The sequence below is a fragment of the Alexandromys fortis genome, unplaced genomic scaffold, assembly GCF_014885135.2.
Source record: "Alexandromys fortis isolate MF-2015 unplaced genomic scaffold, M_Fortis_MF-2015_v1.1 scaffold_94, whole genome shotgun sequence".
Classification (NCBI taxonomy): domain Eukaryota; kingdom Metazoa; phylum Chordata; class Mammalia; order Rodentia; family Cricetidae; genus Alexandromys; species Alexandromys fortis.
This window is the reverse complement of record NW_026067979.1, coordinates 2291373-2310145: the sequence shown is the minus strand read 5'-3', so window position 1 is coordinate 2310145 and position 18773 is coordinate 2291373. Positions and strand designations below refer to the sequence as shown.

At 47.8% G+C, this 18773-nt stretch overlaps 1 protein-coding gene across 1 annotated transcript; it reads left to right on the top strand.

The window, feature by feature from the left end:
- The first annotated feature begins 4035 nt into the window (after positions 1 to 4035).
- Grp (gastrin releasing peptide) lies at positions 4036 to 16020 on the top strand. The gene is made up of 3 exons (XM_050157810.1): positions 4036 to 4341; positions 10191 to 10417; positions 15800 to 16020. Exons 1-3 carry the CDS (start codon positions 4197 to 4199, stop codon positions 15851 to 15853), a joined length of 426 nt encoding a protein of 141 aa, XP_050013767.1. The 5' UTR covers positions 4036 to 4196; the 3' UTR covers positions 15854 to 16020.
- The last annotated feature ends 2753 nt before the right edge of the window (positions 16021 to 18773 follow it).

Below are 18773 nucleotides of genomic sequence, written 5' to 3'. Positions count from 1 at the left end.
TAAGATCTTGGGGAGCCTATAACCTGTATGATGAGACCAACTCATACTGGTCATGCTTCTCTTGGAGACCGGGAGTTTGGGAGCTGAGAAACAGGCTGTTTGCAGCAGAGGCAATGTGAAAGCAGCCCTCTGATAGAAGGAGCTGGGGTGGCTACAATGGACTGTTAAGTAGGCTGCAGCTACATGGGAACGGGAATGTATCGTGGACAAAGAAGTCAGTCACAGAGAGGAGACCGGAGCAGTCATACAAGGGAGGAAACACTTTACACGGCCTGTGGGTGGGAAGCCAGGGGCCACCACAGTCACCGTGAGGCTCAGATGAAAGACACAGTCTCTGTCCTTGGGCTTCCCCGTGTGCCCACTGTGGTCTCACAACACATCACATCCTACTTTGCTGAGCTAGCTTAAGCGGTTCTTTCTTCCCAGGATACAAATGGCCCTGATCAGATTATACCTTCTGAACCTTTTGATTCTCTCTTCAGATCATGTCATCCAGCCATACTTTCTTTGAGCAGAACACTGTAAGGCATAAACTGGCCTAAAATCTTATGTCTCTAAGAAGACATGTATCACACGCTTTCTAGGGAGCAGAGGCCTAATGCAGGAGGACAGTCTAATATGGAAAATGTCACCTGGAGGTAGAGAGAAAGTTCTGTAGGGCTGTGGTCCTAGTCACCTCACACAGAGAAACCAAGATGTCCCCTACAGTGTGGCCAAGTCAAAGGTGAATAAACACGCTTCCACCGGCTAGCTTATTGTGCTGCGGGTTATTCTGTCTTCCTATTGAGAAGAGATAAGCTACAAGTCTGTGTGTCTGTCTAGGAGAGTTTCTTGCTGGCCAGTTCAGCAGAATTCAGTTGATTTTATAGAAAAAAAAAGTTTGTAACACTTTTTTTTTTGTTTGTTTGTTTGTAAGTTTCAAGCACCTCAGCCGTTCTAAGCACTGAAGTCCTTAGCTGCCCCCTCTGCAGTGGTGTGTTGAGAGCTGGTGTATCTCAGGACTGCCACCTCCAGCCTCCTTTGCTCTTGCCTGTGGCTGTGGAGCTGACGGACCAAAGGGACATGAGATGAGCTGAAGAGCAAAGTTACATGCCGGCTGATGTGAAAAGAAAAGCAAGAACATTTGCTTCATTTTTCTCCCTCCTGCCAACTGCAACCCAGGCCATGCAGACAGGACCGTGCTCCTCTTGTATGGTCCAGTGATCAGTACTTGTTACCCATCGGCAACAGGATTAGCAACCAGTGTCTGAACACAAGTCACTGGGAGCTGTAAATAGCGTTTAGTTCAGTGGGCATTTTTCTTCCAGATGAGACTCACATGTCACCTGGAATAACAAGGAACACTTGTGAGTGTGCCCAGGAGGATGTCGCCAGAGAGGACCAACAAGAAGGAAGAATACTGTGAATATGGGTAGCATCAATGGCCTGGAAGTCTGGATAGAATGAGAGGGGAGAAAGGGAAAGCCAGTTAAATGCCAGGACCCCACTTCTCTCTGCTTTCTGGCCCACTAGGATGAGAGGAGTTGCTTTTCCCACGATGGCAGACAGAAACCGGTAAAAGTCCAAGCCAAACAAAGCACTCCTCCTTCAGGTTGTTGCTGTCATGAAATTTTGTCTAAGAGATGTGAAGGTAACGAAGATGCTCTGGATAAAGGGGGCACTGCATTGGTGTACGCTGAGGCAAGCTTCCAAGGTCTTTGTGGACACGCCCTTTAGGTCTCCCTGCATTAGAGAGAACGGAGGAAGGACTAGATGACATGAATCCTGACTCCTAGATACCCATATCGAACAACATTCTTGGACAAAACCGAAACCCCCAAACCAAACCAAAACAGCAACAAGTTATCTTTCCCACGAGACAGCTGCCTGGTGAGAGCTTTATCACAGGAGTTTATCTTTCCCCTTAAGTCAGAGGGGTTAATTATTTCTAAAAGGCAGCTCACTGGGTTGCCTTTAGAGTACCCCTAAGAAGTCACACAGTCAGGATCTATTGAGACTCATTCGATGTCTGACCCAAATACACAATGGCTTCACGCTCTACCTGACAACAAGTCGGTGTCTTTCCGGTGTGGAAAGCGACTATCTCTTGACCTGCAGGACACTGTGTCCACTCGCATCTTCTAAGTCTCTTCTCTGAGGGTGGAACGAGATGCAGCCGTGAATGGGACTGACACCCTGGCTGCCTGAGCAGGATGCAAACTTAACCACACCACATGGCTCGGCTTTAGGTGACAGAAGGAGTGTGGGCTGGGGTCTTCGGAGTAAAAGCTCCTAGGCGCAAGGCACAAAAATGGAGGTTTCCTAGTCACAGAAGAGCCATTCTTTTCGTGCACTGATGTTTGGACTATGCTTTTCCCTCTGCGTTGTAAGGAAAGCATCATTTAAAATAATCAGATTGGCTAATGTTGGGTGGCTGTGATCAACATACACAATAGATACCGCTTAGGGGAGAAAAGGCTTATTGGGCTCGTGTTTTCAGAGGCTCTCCACGGGACGCCATACATGGTGGAGTTCACAGTGGTGAGAACAGGGTGGGGTGGGGGGGGGTAAGACATGAGCTGTGAGTCCAAAGTCTGGAATCAGTATCAGACCTAACCTTCGAAAGTCCTCCAGGCCTCATTCTTCTTAATGGCTACACAATCTTGAACATAGTGCCACCCCTACAAGCATTCAAAACACAAACAAGGTTCTCAGACAAAGGGCCTCCCTCCAGCATTTCATCTGGAGAGGAAAGGGCTCACTGCTCCTCTGCAGGTGTAGAAGACTCTAGACCTGATGATTCTTGGACAAGTTGTTCACTCATCAAACACGCGGAACAGCCTGTGATCTACAGGTGCGTGGGGAAGCAAGACCAGGTCCCCAACAAGTGCCAGGGGTGCTGCTTGGAAGAAGCCAGTCTACGCCCGTTCAAGGTACAATGCCTGCTCACAGCCAGCCTGGGGATGGGCTGCGCAGGCTGGGAATCCAAGAGAGATAAAGTCCAGACCCACTATAGGTTTAGGTTTCTCTCTCTCTCTCTCTCTCTCTCTCTCTCTCTCTCTCTCTCTCTCTCTCTCTTTGTGTGTGTGTGTGTGTGTGTGTGTGTGTGTGTGTATCTGCCATCCCTCCCCTCCTCTTCCTTTTGGTTTTCTGGATCTCTCCCTCAGAATCGTATTACTGTATTTCCTTGGCTACTAAAAACAATCTTAAAATCAACATTTTTCTCCTCAGAACCAGACACATGCACAAAAATACATTTCCACTCCAAGAAAACTGCCATGCAATGTGTTGTGTGTGGTCGCTTAAGAAAGGCACTGAGCGTAGTATGCTGCCAGAAACTCAGACCGGAGACTTCAGCAACCTGCTAGCAGGGAACAGTCAGGGCCCCAAGCAGGGAGGCGGCTTACCAGCCCTTGGTAACAGGCCTCACCTCTTACAAGCATAAGCACAGGCCAAACCGTGGGCAATGACTTCCTACAAGCTTCTATTTATTGTCACATTGCTATGGAGCACGTCCCCTCAGCATCGATGGAATTGCGCAGGGTGGGTGACCAGTCTGCTGAAGTGAGAACAGAAGGGGCAGAGGGAAACTGAACAATTCTACAGAAGCCTTGCATATGTGAAAGTAACTAAGGGACACTGCGTTAAGAGCTGGCAAGGGAAATTCGCAGGAGAGCGTCCCCCCCCCCCTCTGTTTCTTGGAAGCAGTATGTCTGCCAGAGGGCCAGTGTTTAATCGAACTAGCTTAGCTCTGTACACAGAGCGCATCTTCTTGCTTTATTCTGTGTCTGGCAGAGCAGGCGAGGCTGGTGCTGCTGCTGCTGCTGGGGATGGACAGGAGCAAAGCAATTCACCATGTCGTGTTGGGGAAGACGTCTAGGATGGCAGAAATTAATCGGATGGGACTAGTAGAGAAAGGGAGATGGGTCAAGGTACACTCAGCCTTTCATTACTCGTCAGAGATGAATGGTTCACCGGGCAGGCATCCGGGAGCCCGGCTCGCTATAGGGAGACGTCAGTGCGCTTAGGTCCCGGGTGGAAGAGCCCCCGGCCCCTCCCGCGCAGGCTTCCTTTATATAAAGTCCGGGGCCTCGTCGAGTCTGCAGCAGTGGCGCTCTAAGCGGCGGTGGCAAGCGCTCCTTTCCTCCTGTGGCTGCTCCGCTAGGACAGCCCGCTCTCAGCTTCACCGAGAACCCTGAGGACTTCCCGCCGGGACCATGCGAGGCTTCGAGCTCCCACTTTTGCTGTTGGCGCTGGTCCTCTGCCAGGCGCCCCGGGGGCCAGCTGCTCCAGTGTCCGCAGGCACAGGCGGAGGGACTGTCCTGGCCAAGATGTACCCGCGCGGCAGCCACTGGGCTGTGGGTAAGTGTCCCGAGAGTGAGATCCCCAAGCTCCTATCCTCAGAGGGAGGGAACATCAGCTGGAGGGAACCTCTCTCCCCAACTGGGCATTTAGCTTGGGAGTTTGGCTTGGCTCCTTTCCTTCTACTGAAATACCCAGATCTCCCCTAAACTCCATCCCACCGTCTCTTGTTTTGAGAAACCTGACAAGTCCCTTGCCAGTGGCAGACTGGTCCCCAGGTCCCTTCCCTCTAGTTTCCCACCTGTGAGCATTCCCCCCCCCCCCGCGGGGCGTCATGCCTGCTCAAACCCTCTCCCCAAACCTCTCAACGTCGCCCGCAGCTCACTTTCCCTCCATACCTGCTCAATGCCTCCTATTGTTTGTCTAGCCTCACCCCTATTCTCAAACAACTTTGGGGGAAGCCAGGTCCCCTAGTGAATCCCGGATCCCAGTCCAGCTTGGTGGACTGGCTCGTGTGGGCTGGAATTCAGGCTGTGGTCCTACACCAAGCTGAACCACAAGGTATGGGGACCTGGGTGCAGCGTCACCCACCTTGGGGTTCAAAGACTCTCCTGAGTTTTCTCACTCCTTCAACTCTCTCTGAAGCGAGGCTCTTTCCCTGGTCCTTACACTCCATCCCCTCCCCTCCCCCCAGTCCCTCCTTCTTCCTCCTCATTCCCTGCCTTGGCTGATTTCAGAGATCATAACTACTCTACAAGCTTATCTGGCTCCTGCTGCCCAAATCCCAGGCGCGTGGCTATCTCTTAGACCCGCAACATCACCCTCTTCCCTTTCTTTTTTTCTGACTCCTGCCAACAAGTCTTGTTGGGGTCCTGGGGGCGTTATGCCTCCTCAAGCAAACGCAGCTTCCATGAAATGCTGAGTCCAAGGTCTCCTGATCTTCAGCCACTCCAGTTAATTGTGACTACCTTCCATTTCCTGGGAAACAGGTTCCTTCCCTAAAGAGCTTGAAGGAGTGTGTGTGTGTGTGTGTGTGTGTGTGTGTGTCCATCCCTAGTTAGGTACTTAGTAGCAGGGAACAGTGTATGGGAAATTTCTTTAAAAAGTCTCAGATTCTAGGTGCCAAAACGAGGCTGGATTTGGGGTGGGGATGAGATTGAAAACTCTGCCTCTGCCTCTGGTCTTCCATGCTGTGTTTGGCCAGAGAGCACTGGGTTGCCATCCTATAGTTTTGGGAGGTCCTGCTAAAAGTCCCAGGGATGAAAGGATGTGTGACCTCTGAGGGCCTCTGGAATTCCAGGAGTCTGGATAGAGGATGGAGTGCAGGTTGAAAAGGAAGAAGCAGAGAGACCTGCATTTCTTGAATGAAGAACGTTGAAGAGGTCCCTAAGAACCCCAAGTTAGAGCTGGTCATTCTTAGAAAGGAATCCTCAGGGCTTAGATTAAAAGGCCATTGTCTGATGCAGCAGTGGACAGGGAGGGAGAACAGACAGATACTCCAAACTCCATTATTTTTTTCTATCACCACACAAGAAGAGACAATGAGCTGTCATCTAACCCTTGGGGACTAAGAGCGCATCAGAGGAGGGTAGGAATCCAGTGTCGTATCTACGGTACCAGCCAACCTGAAACTGACCCACTGTCATTAGGGGCACCCCATCCTGGAGTATTTAGGGTATGTCCCTTTGTCACTGTCCACAGTGGTCCTACAAACATTAAAAAATTTATTTTCAGATGCTTTCTTCTCTGTTTAATAATTTTAGCTGCAGGGCACCGAATGCAGGTCATCCTCACATAAGCCAGCTCTGGAGCTCCAATCTCAGCCTCCACTGGGGTTCTATAAGATTTAGGCAAGTTTGCCGAAGGTGCCCAGCCTACCCTCCAAGTTGCTGTGGAGCCCAGTCAAGCCTCACGTTTGAGTTTGAGAAAGAGACACAAGGCATTTTGGATAGGCGCTGTTGAAAGAAAGGCATCAGCAATGTGAGATTTAGCTTTAGTTTGGAAATGTCCTAAGACAAGGTCCATTCTCTCCCATCCCGGAAGAGAGGTCGCTCAGGGCTCTTTTGGCTCCGTTTGATTGAATTTTGGTGATGCTAGGCGTGAACTCAGGCCAGTGAGTGCTCTGTCACTAAGCTACCCTTACTTACCTTTTTGGAGACAGGGCCTAACGGTGCAGCCCAGCCTAGCCTTGAATTTGTGATCCTCCTGCCTCAGCTTTTGTAGTGCTGGGATCACAAGCATTTGCCATCATTCCTGGCTTAGTGACACCCTAGAACTAAACCTCTGCAGTTGCCCACAAGGAAACCGTCACCACAGCTCTCTCAGGGAGTTGCTCTTTCCGGCTTAGGGAAGCAAGGGACAATGAGTCAAGCTTGGAAACTGCCCACACTTCTCCTGCCGGGCTTCGTGCTCACGGGCATATTGTGTGTGTGGTGAAAATACAGTCAACACAAAGACTAGGGACTATGCTCTGTGTGCCCCCCAACATGCTCTTAGTGTTGGCTCTCACTTTGATGTGGAGCAGAACTCGGGGAGCTGAATTGGGTGATGTCACCGTTTGGATGCGGACGAGTTCATACGCACCACGGGGCACACCAAAGACGGAAGTTTACACTATGTGCTTATAAAGACTATTTTTCCATCTCCTCTTTCCATACGTGTGTGTGTGTGTGTGTGTGTATGTTATGAATTTGGGTGTGTTCATGCTGCATATGTGCGTGGGGATGCATGAGGTAGACTGTCCTCCTACCTTATTCACTGGGGCAGGGGGCAGGGTCCCTCAATCAGATCCAGAGCTGTCGGAGGTGGCTGGTCTAGCTACCCAGCTTGCTCTCCTCTTCTGAGACTGGAATTACTGGCAGGCCGCCAGGCCTGCTCATCATTTACACGGGTTCTGAGGAGCTGTACTCTGGTCCTCTCACTTACACCGTACTTTAGCCCTGAGCCGTCTCCTCTGCCCCATAAGTACCATTTCTTGGAAGTACATAATCCTTTACATCTGAATGATATTTTCTCAAATTAGGATAGTTTTCTAGTTTCAACTCTGAAGAAATTAGTTTACATTTCAAACCTTCCCTTTAGTGGTATATTACACAATTTAAAGGCACAACACCTGTTTTTTTTTTTCTTTCATTCAGAGCAAAGCTTTATTATTATTATTTTAAGTACCCGTCTTTTCTCTATATTGAGGTCTCCATTATTTTGATATGGATGTGTGACAGATGATGATAGGAGATGAAGTGGAAGTGGGTATCTTGTCCATGTTGCCATGGAGATGATGATGTGGTTGACAGGAGCGAGCGATGAAATAGGACCCAGGGAATGTGTGCTTCCCTGGGATGTTATAGATGGCGCACTTCCTGTACTAACCAGTGTGTGCGTGCGTCGAGAAGAGGGCAGCTGAGCCGCGCATCCCCAGCAGGCGAGCACTGACATTCAGTCTAGCGTCGTCAGGATCTACGTTAGGTCAATAATAAGATGGGCAGCGGCTCTATTTTCCCGTTAGAGAAAAGTCCACAAATGTATTCCAGCACAGCAAAGGGAAGGTCTCCATAAAATGATCCCCGTCACCCCACTGCTTTATTGGCAATGACTCTTTCCTCGTTTTTAGCATTCTAACTAGATGACGGGCGATCGGAGACTCTGAGAGTGACTGAGGTGATTACTGTGGGCATCAGGGTTTCAGCGCTGTCTTCTAGCCACCATGATTCAATTTCCTCCATGTAACTAGAGCGGATGACACAGAAGCTTCCTAGGAAGCTGTGCAAATGTGATCACCACGCGGGCCAAATGGATGGCTATTTAGTGGGCAGCTGGGCACCGGGCTGACCCAGCAGATGACTGGAGCGATGTAAGAGTCTCATCCTTCAATTGGGACAGTGTCCCTAACAAGCTCTTCAAGCAGTGTGGAGTTGCCTGAGTGGCAAGTACTCACTCAAAAATCTCATTTGAAGGCTGGAAGCCTGCCTAATAGTCACAGAATTAATTTTTTTTTCAATTCACACGATAGCATGATAGACTGAGATACGATCCTCGCTCTCTCAAAATCTCATTTGAAGACTGCCTAACACTTACAGAACTAATTTTTTGCTATCCACACGATATCATGATATACTGATAAATGATCCTTGCTCCATGGGACACTAGCTATTCATAAGCCACAATTTTCTTTGCAGATCCCAAGATGATGCTCTGCTGGGAAGGTAAAAGACACTTCAGAAACAGTTTCCTGTGTTTGAGATGAACTTTTTAGCCTTGTTATGATCCTAGATCCTTTGCCTATGTCTCAAAGGATTCCGCAAGTCTCATTTCACCATCCCACTATGGTGCCAATCAAATGAGAGTTCCCACGCGCAAGCATTCCGCAAACCGCCAATTGCAGCTCATATGACAGGCATAACGAAGGTGGACAGAGGCGCTGTACAGGGTCTCTTTCCATTTAATTTATGGACAGTCATTCAAGCTTTATTCCTGCAGTGTTTCCCTGGACAGCGCCTAAGGCCAGTTAGTGCTGCAACCATGAGACTTTTATTTTTCTGGACACTTTAAATCAAAAGCACCAAAGGCTTAGTAATAGAATAAAGCGCGGTGTCAGAGAAAATGGGAGTGGAGAAATGTCAAGTGCGCTCATCTGAAGGATGAAACTGTTAAGAGCTCAGACCTGACTAGGTGTGGGGGTTGCACCTCTTCATCTCAGACCCTAGTAGGCAGAGGGAGGCAGATCCGAGTGAGTTTGAAGCCAGCTGGGACTACAGGGTGAGACTCTGCCTCAAAAACAAATAAACAAATGAAAGGAAAAAAAAATTGTGTATTTGGAGTTTGCACTTGCCACCAAGTTAGACTAACAGAGTTCAAGACCTGGAACCCACATTGTAGAAGAAGAGGAACAGCTTCCACAAGTTCCTCTGACTTTCACATACACAGTGTTCTCTCTCTCTCTCTCTCTCTCTCTCTGTCTCTGTCTCTGTCTCTCTCTCTCTGTCTCTCTCTCTCTGTCTCTCTCTGTGTGTCTCTCTCTGTCTCTCTCTCTCTCACACACACACATACACAAAGACACACACACTAAATAAACGTAAAAAATATGTGCAGACCTGGGATTGATCGCCCACTTCTTAAATGTGTGAATATCCCTGTTTTTAGTACTTTGGCCTCCTTCTTAGGATTAACTAATTAATTAATTTATAAGGCCGGCACATGTGCATAGAACTGCCGAGAGAGTCCCGGGGCCCCCAAAGAAACCTCCAAACTTAAGTGGCTGTTGAACATCAGTCAGAACTTGCTTTCTGACTTGTTTTTCATTACACTCTTAACCCACCATCGCTTCCAAGTGAGAGTTTTCTGGATTCAATTTCAGCTAAAATTCAGAGAAAGTTTAAATGAAAGATTCCTTTGGTGCAATTGTATTACAGATAAGAGAAAGGCAACATTAAAAAAAAACATACAAAGAAACACATCAAGACTTTCATTTTCAGCAGAAACTTGAAATTGGTGGTGGGAGACGTCAGGATTCTGCCTTTCAGCTGGACACACAGAATTGATGGGACTCCACATCTGGGAGCTTTTGAGATGTGATTTGGCCTGCCCTGTTCCTTTCATGGTTGATAACACCGGAGGCTGGGTGCTACAGCCCTTGTCTGAGGTCCCCCTACTAGTCAGTAGAGGTGCTGAAGCCAAATCCAGGGCTCCCGAGTCACACACAGGTCTGGATTTTGTTCAGTTCACGCCATGTTTAGAACAGAACGTAAAGTCTGTGTGCTGTGTATAGACCAACTCCTAATAGCAAAATAATGTCCTTTGTTCTGCCTTTACCAGGAAGCAGAACACCCTCGACCTGCATCCATTTTGGTCGCTCCTTCCTTCATTCCCTTTGGTTAAATTTGTGGCATCCTGCGTTTGTTCTGTTTTTATAGGACACTTAATGGGGAAAAAGAGCACAGATGAGTCCCCGTCCCTGTATGGGTCTGAGGGAGACGGCCTGAAGGAGCAGCTGAGGGAATACATCCGCTGGGAAGAAGCTGCAAGGAATTTGCTGGGTCTCCTAGAAGCCTTGGGAAACAGAAGCCATCTGTCACCTCAGCACCAGCCTACTTGGGTTTCCGAGGACGGCAGCTACTCGAACGACGTTCAAAACGGAAAGGTGAAACAAACATACTTCAGACTTGGGGTGGGAGGTATCTAGGGAGAGAGTTCACGGGGGGGGGGGGGGGGGGGGGGGGGGGGGGGGGGGGGGGGGGGGGGGGGGGGGGGGGGGGATCCGATCAGGGGAACAGAAACTGACTATTATGCACACTGGTTACCTTTTCCATCATTTTACAAAAATCCCTGACCCAAAGCAGTTTGAGAAAAGCTGGGTTTGCTGTGGCTCGCGGTCCAAGAGTATAGTCCATCAGAGTGGGGAAGGTGTGGTGGCAGGACCGCGAGGTGGCTGCCATGTGTGTCACAGAGAGATAGATGCTGGCACTCTGCTCGTTTTCTGGTCCCCTTTCAGTCTATCCAGGACCCCAGCCCTTGGGGTGATGCCAGCCACACTCAGTATGGGCCTTCCCACCTGTGAAGTATTTTTTTTTTTTTTTTTTTTTTGGAAAATAGCCTTACAGATACACCCAGAAGTGTGCCTCCTGGGTGATTCTAGATCCAGTCAAGTTGACAGTGTAATTACCATGGTGGGAAGTCTTTCCGTGGCTACACTAAGCCAGCACCTATGTGCGCTAAGCAAACTATCACTCAATTTTCACGCTATCTTTTCTTTTGATAGAATAGTTTTTCTCTTGGAAGACAACACTAAAGTCCAAAGTCCAGTTTAGGAGTTTTTTTTTAATTAGTAATTATGCTTGTTTGAAGCGGTGATTATGGTTTTCATGAGAATTTTTGTTTATTTTTAGCCCAGGCTGGCCTGTAACTAGAGACTATTCTGCCTCAGCCTCCCAAGTGTTTAGGATTACAGGCGTATGCCGCCACCCCTACTTCTTGCCAGGATGTTTTGATAGTGAGTCAACAGACAGTACTTGAATAAATTCTTGAGGGTTTATAGAAATGTTCATTTTTTATATGCACTAGAGAAAGAAAGGTCCTATTGGCAGATCTTTCTTTTCAGAGGAGCGAGTTCTTGTTTATACACAGCTGTATTTTTTCCTACTTATTCCAAACTTGAATAATTCGAGTTCTACTCTAATATTCAAAACTCAGGGAGTATATCGAAGCCATTGGTTCATTGGTATGTAATAACACTACATGATGGTGCTTAGGTACAAAGATAGCATATAAGAGGCTGGATTTTACGAGAAGCAAGGCAGCTGAAATGAGGGATCCATCACCAACTTCTAACACACATACAGGAGAAGGTGAACATAATTCATAAGAGATGGGGCATCCTTTCTCTACTTCCTGGCCTTCTGCGCCTCTGCCCTGCCCTCCCATGATGGACGGAGGAAGACTGTAAAACTATAAAGTTAATATTTTCTTCCTTAAAAACAATAATGTGAGGGTAGAGAGATGGCTCCATGATTAAGGGTGCATACTGCTCTTGCAAAGGACACCAGTTCAGTTCTCAGTACCAGGTCTGGCAGCTAGCAATGGCCTATAACTCAGTTCCAGTGGATGCCCTCTTGGGGTCTTCACTCATTCTGACCAAACCCGTACACTGTAATCCAGCTACTAGGGTAAGTAATTACCTCATTTGACATCACACTCTCAGGAATGCTATTTATTTATATTTTTTGACGTTAGTAATGAATCCAGTGTTTCGTACATGCTAAGAGTATCCTCCTAAGTAGAGCCCCAGCCCCTGAATTTTGAGGACACAGGGACAGAATCAGACCACTTTTCAGTGATGGTACAAGAGCAATAGCCTGACTTCCACCTGCTTGGGACAGTATTGCCCTACAGGTCCTCTCCCAGGCACTGGCACCCACTAGTCTTAACACATGGTATGCAGGATGGAGAAGGTGGCCTTGCTTTGCTCTGTTCCTGGAAACATACTTGCTTGTCACTCACAGAGCTCAGAGATCTCTCTGCTTCCCCCTATCATGGTTAGCTCTTTGATGGCCTTTCCAGAGGCTCAGGGCTAACCTTTTGGGCGGAGATCCTTTCTGTTTCACTCCCCTCTCATCCATTGGGAGAGTTTTGATGTTAAATGCAAAGTAAAATCTCATTTGTTGCATGAAACGCCGAGAGAGAGAGAGAGAGAGAGAGAGAGAGAGAGAGAGAGAGAGAGAGAGAGATAGCGCCTTTAGTAGCTTTCATTCAAAAGAAAAACAATCTAGATGAAATCAACCCATAGAGAGATCAATCCCAAGGTTGCACAAAGCTCCGAGTCACTCTATAGAAATGGGCTTGCAGGTGGTAGGGCTTTTGGCTTCCTTGTTTGTTGAAGGCCCATTTGCTCAGAGGATGCTGGGAACTTGTAACTGATTCTCAGCCCCTACCTGGCCACACACATTTTCTTGGTCTACTGTTTTCCTGGAGTGGATATTTAATAACTGTGTGGTTCTCATTTATTTGAAGAATGCAAGACTCAAAAAAGCCTTAAAACCCTCAAAGATAAATTTCTACAAGCATCAAAATGTATATGCCCTCATAGGTCATTCATAAAACACTCCGGACGCACACTGTGTCATTCTCCAGTGCTTAATTTTCCTTAGAAATTAAAGATATGTTTATATTTTAGGTGTCTGGGTGTTCTGCCTGTCGATATGCCTTGTACACCACGTGTGTGCCTGGCCTTGCGGGTCAGAAGAGGGTGTTGGATGCCCCGGAAGTGGGGTTACAGATGGTTGAAAGCATCCACGTGGGTGCTGGGATTCAAACCCTTGTGTTCTTAACTGCTGAGCCCTCTCTCCAGTTCCAGTGGTGCTTCCCTTTCCTGAGCGAACAGCAGCACCCGGCTGGGATTGCCTTGTCCCCTGAACTTGGCTCTGCCAATCATCAAACTCCTTAAAAATTCAATTCCTTTCTCGAGGGCCCCCAATGTCCCATATTCCGCAGAATATTCAAGGCTTTAAGGAATTAGGAAAGCGTAGCTTTGCTGAGGTCTCCGTGTGACATTATAGGGAGGATGGAGGGGCAGTCACGGGAAATGGCTCCCACCACTCTGGGTCAGTTTTTACTTAGCCGGGCCTTGCTTTCTGATCTATCTTCTGATGTGCTGGTTTTCTTTCCCCAAGTCCAAAGCCCCATCCCATTTAGTTCTCCCTCAAGTTGAATAGTTAGCTAGACACACACACCAGCCCTAATCTCTTGGCTACATTTCCCAGAACTGTGGAAAACAAATTTAGCGATGAGTTTAGTCTTCACCAGAAGCAAACCAGTTTATTGCTTCTCTTGCTTTGGGCATTTTGCCTCAATGAAAATATGTTGTCGTGAAAAACTGAAACCATTTCATAATTATCTTATTCAAAAAGAAAGAGTGCCGAGAGACCTGGTCTATTAGAAATCCATCTATCTCCCAGGGTCAGAGAGAAGCTTAATAACCTAGCCAAGAACCAGCAGAATTAGCTGCAGGAGCTTTCTGACGCTGAAGGTCTCTGCTTAAAATTAAAAACTCTCCACACATGCTCGCCTCTCTCATGGCAGCCATAAAACACCGAGTCCTGTTGCCAACTCGCCCAGAGCTGTAGTTAGAAGCTGAGAATTTCCTATGTTTTGATGGCAAAGATACTTACTTAATTCAGAGCGGTGTGTGGGAATGTGCGCTGACAGGAGACTCCTGGGTCAGAGCAGACAGGTCCCAGAGCTTTGCTAGCAAGAAAGGCCAGGCAAGTTCCAACTAATGTTCAGCTTTTTCTTTCTGTCGCTTTGGAGCCTATCCTGGAACTCACTCTGTAGGTCAGGCTGACCTTGAACTCACAGAGATAGATCCCCCTGTCTCTGCCTCCTGAGTGCTGGGATTGAAGCTGTGTGCTGCCTCTGCCCAGCTTGTTCATCTTTCGTTTACCCATTCTTCTTTCCCCTATCCTTTAATGCTTTCCTGAAAAAAAAAATGGAATTTCTACCCCCACGGATTCTACAGCATGAGGTAGGTTTCATATCAGATCTGGGGCTTAACTCGTAATCGTGGCCATGATTGCGGAATGTTCTGGTAATCAGTGAAGAATTTCTCTGTAATGTAGACCTTGGCCGCCGCCCTTTGCAGTCTTGGGCTTTTCCTTTTATTTGTGGACGTGAACACAGAGACTGGGAATGAACTGAGAGATGCTGATCAGGAAGGAGATGGATGTGTAGATTTGCTCAGAGGTCCTTCCAATAAAGGCATTTCCTCAATTGAGTGTTCCACTCCGGGGTGTGTCAAGTTGACAACCAAGATTAGCCATCACAGGCAGAATATTTTATTCTGGTAACAGAAAGGAAAGTAGAGCAATTCCCACAGGAGTTTCACAGAGAGAGCAACATAAACCAATACTAACCGATAATCCTCCAATGACCCCACCAACTTCTGTGCAGGAGGAATGAGCTCTCCCAGACCCCAGCATCTCTGTCTGCCAGATTCTGGTCCTTGGAATACTCAGTTTTCCTCTCCCATTTTCCTTTCTACTCCTTTCTCTTCCTTGAGCTGAGCTAAAACTTTCAATTCGGCCTTTTGAGGGATGTGGGGATGGGGTGAGGCTTCCTCCTCATCCCCAGCTGGCTCCTTTTATGGCCTTTGGCAGTCCTTAGGCTGGAGAGATGGTGGAATCTAAAGGCTGGCAGTCAGGTGGTTGCAGTCTTGGTTCTGCGGGAGGAAGACGAAGCTAATTGGCTTGTAAGGGAATCCATCCCCAGCTCAGGGCTCATTAGCATCTGTAGCACACAGCCTGGAACTGCAGAGTAGGTACCATTTGCCTAAGAATAGCAGCACTTCCCTTATTAGAAACCAGTGGCCAGTCTGGAAGCAGGAGGACTAAATTGCCAGAGAGTCTTGGGAAGATTAATAAACTCTTGTCTGGGTTAAAAAATAATAACATCCAGCTGCTCATCTCTTTGGGTAAAACTTGCTGAAGGGGAATAAAGTTTTTAAAAACCCTGTAACTGTTTTTCCTTTATTCTCTGTGAAATTGAGCAGAAGCCACAGCAAGCAAATGGCAGTAAATTTAGAATTTGGGTGGAGACCCAGGTGAACTCCTCTTCCCGAGCTGCCCACACTGCTATCCTGTCCTGCTTCAGTTTGTAGATTCCAAAACGAACGAGCTTCAGCTAGTGCACAGTGTGTGTGTGTGGTGGGGGGAGTAGCATTCCACAGTCCCCCTGCCTATTTCCCTAGCTCTATTCTAGTAATAAATAAACCTTTAACTTTCAACAATGGTCCAAACACACCCAAGGAATTAGATCAGAAAAGTTCGGCAGGCATAACATGCTTCTCTAACATTGTATTTAGAATCTCCTAGAAAACTTGTGAGCACCAGAATTTCCAAGTTAGAAGATTTGGGAGTTGACCCAAGAATTGCCTTTCTACCCAGTGATGCTGATGGTCTTCCGGGAATGGGTACCATTGGACTTCCCCATCACCCATGTGTGTGCATAACTATTTCTAATATATTTTTTGAAGTTGGTGGACTCTCTACTCCAGATTCTCGAGGGGAAGGAAGGAACCTCCAGCTGAAGGGACAATGACAAGAACGGCTTCCAAGGAGCAAAACAAAACCCTTTAGAGACTGCACTCCACAAGCATCAGTTCTACAGGACCATCAACCGGATTCTCTTTGTGCAATTTACTTAACGATTCCTGTATCTTTCAACCGCGACTAAACTCATGATTTTCAAGCAGCATCTCTGGTTTGAACTTGTTTCTGTGAACAACAGCCGAGAAAGCGTTCCCAATGAATACCTTTCCCAGCTAGGCTTTTTGTTGATTGGATTCAGGGCTCCAATCTGCTACCATTCACAATAAAAGCTTAATTAATCCCATTGCCCAAAGGGCAACTTGTCCTCCTATTTCAACTCCAAATGAGAAGAAAGGCTGGCAGAGCTCAGAACACACCTTGACCATAGACTTTCGTGCTCACTGATTAAGGCAGGAGGAATCACCAGCTGTCACCTCTGAGGGCCACTTAGCGAGTTCTTGCAGCGAGTAATGTCATCAGATGGGCTGGGCTGGGGATGAAAGCGGGTCTTCGCCATCACTTAGTGATTCCCTTATCTTTAGTCCTTACCCGTGCAACTCAGTGTGTTGCTGATGTCATGATACGTTCTTCCTTTGGGATGGTCCCAGGAGCTGAAAATGCTCACCTTCCTTTAACAGATGAGGAGACAAAAGATCACAGAGGTCAGGTGACTTTCCCAAGGTCATGTGGTAGATGGAAATGGAACCCAAACATGTTTTCTGTATCACTCCATCTTAAATCTTCTTTCAGCACATGTAGCAAGCAATACTGTTTTTGTGTTTGTGTTTTCGAGAGGAGTAGGAGTCCACCGGGCCGGATCCACTCAGGTTCCCCACAAAATGAAAAGATGGATTCAGGAGACTTCCCTCCTGTTTTCGAAGAATGCGGCCTGGCTGTCCATGAACACTCCCCGGCCCCATTTTTATCATGACATTTGCACATGAACAGATTTTGAAACTTGTTGCCATATGGTTCAGACTCTCTTCTTAGGAAAAAATTGCATTTGAAACCTTAAAAAGATTTATCCCGCTCCTGTTGCATCAGCAAAACATTAAAGAGCTGATGTGTTTTTAAAAACCTTGTTGATTCCAAACTCACCCAAACTGAGAGCTGCAAGAAACATCTTCCCTGGGGCTTGACTGCATTAGGTCCCCTACCCTCCGCCTTTGGGCTCTTTGGGGCCTCTGTCACAAGAACCTCCCAGGGCAGGGGACACGTTCAGTGGGTAATTATGGGTGCTTATTGCACAAGCACAAATACCTGAGTTTTGTACACAGCACCCACATAAGAAGCCAGGTGTGGCTGTGTCACTCTGGAACCTTATCCCTGTGTGGGGCAGGGCCAGGAGGATTGTTGGGCCTTGCTGGCTGTCAGTCTAGCTCCAGGTTCCGTGAGAGATGCTGTCTCAAGGGAACAAGGCAGAGCATGGCAGAGTAGGGCACTCAGTACCCTCCTTTGGCCTCTGAGTGGGCACTCACACACTCAAACACACGCCCCCCCCAACAACCATTGAAACTGAACTAAACAAACAAATAAGCTTGCTCCTGCATTGTGTCAGCTAAAACCTCATACTACAAATAAAAGAGGGTAAACGTAGAAGGCCCCGCCTTCCAACAGAAAGAGGAAAAGACTCCCGCAGAGACCCTGGTGAGGCCTTCCCGAACAGTGGCATTGCGGGCAGACAAGGAGCCAATGGAGGAAAACCCCAGGGAGATTACCACTTGCTTGCTAGGGTCTCCAGAGAGCAGATGTACATCCTGTGTTGGCAGACGTCACTTTTCTTCCTGGGTTCCGGCAGAGACATAAGAGCAGTTTGCTCAACTCTGCTGTCCCTTGCAGGGCCCCTTACTGTCAAGCTCACTCAAAGTCCACACACCATTATTTGGGAGTTAGGCTCCTCCCACTCAGTAGGCACTGCCTCTCATCACCTGCCTGACACACTTGGAGCCCTGGGTGGCCTCTTCCACTGGCGCTCACCCATAAATCAGTCATAACTGAATGTCTCTGACTGGTGAGCCCCTGAGTACATGACTGTATCTAGCTGCAGGGGCAGCTGGGAAGTGTAGTTTTCAGGCTTCTACTTTGAGACTGTGGCATTAAAATCACGGGATTCTATCAAACAGGAAAAGGTTAAGCCAAAGATGTGGTCAACCGCACATAACAGATGTCTCTCCCTTAAAAAAAAAAAAAAAAAAAGATTTTCTACTTGGTTTCTGCACTCTGTTATGCTGAAGACCTACTAGGCTCCAGCCTGAAGCTTTGGAAAAGTGTGGGGTGGGAGGGTAGGGGGGGGCACACTACTGGACAGCTGTCTACAGCATACCCACTGACTGTGTACACAGCAAGGTGATTGTGTCTAACAGGAGACAACACAAAGCAGGGGATGCCAAAGAGGATGCATCCGAATGGCAAGAAAACAATAACAGCTTCGGGTTTGTCAAGTGCTATAAAGTGGATCTCTCTGGGTAATCGGGGTGTCTTCACTTGGATTCGAGGTTCTTAATGACTAATAGGCTGCTCAGGTAGCGTGGTACAGATTGCAAACTCAAATCGCCCCCCTTCCGTTCACACTGGGGATGCTCCATTGTCACAGAGCATTTTGACCCAGCTTGAAGGATGGGGAATATTCCAAGCCCAGTGTGGTTCACTCCCTCCACCTGGGCTGCTCGCAGGAGGTCCACAGCCGGGACTCTGCTCCCCCACCCACCCCATACCGCAGTTCCTCGCCTCTCCAGCTGGTGTCTTCTGCTTGAATCCACTTAAATAAGAACCAGTTAAAATATCTCTCCACTTACCCCAGTTTTCTTCTGTACGGGCTGCTTTTGTGTGTCAACTTGACTCAAGCTAGAGTCATCAGAGAGGAAGGAGCCTCAGTTGAGGAAATGCCTCCATTAGATCTGGCTGTAAGGCATTTTCTCA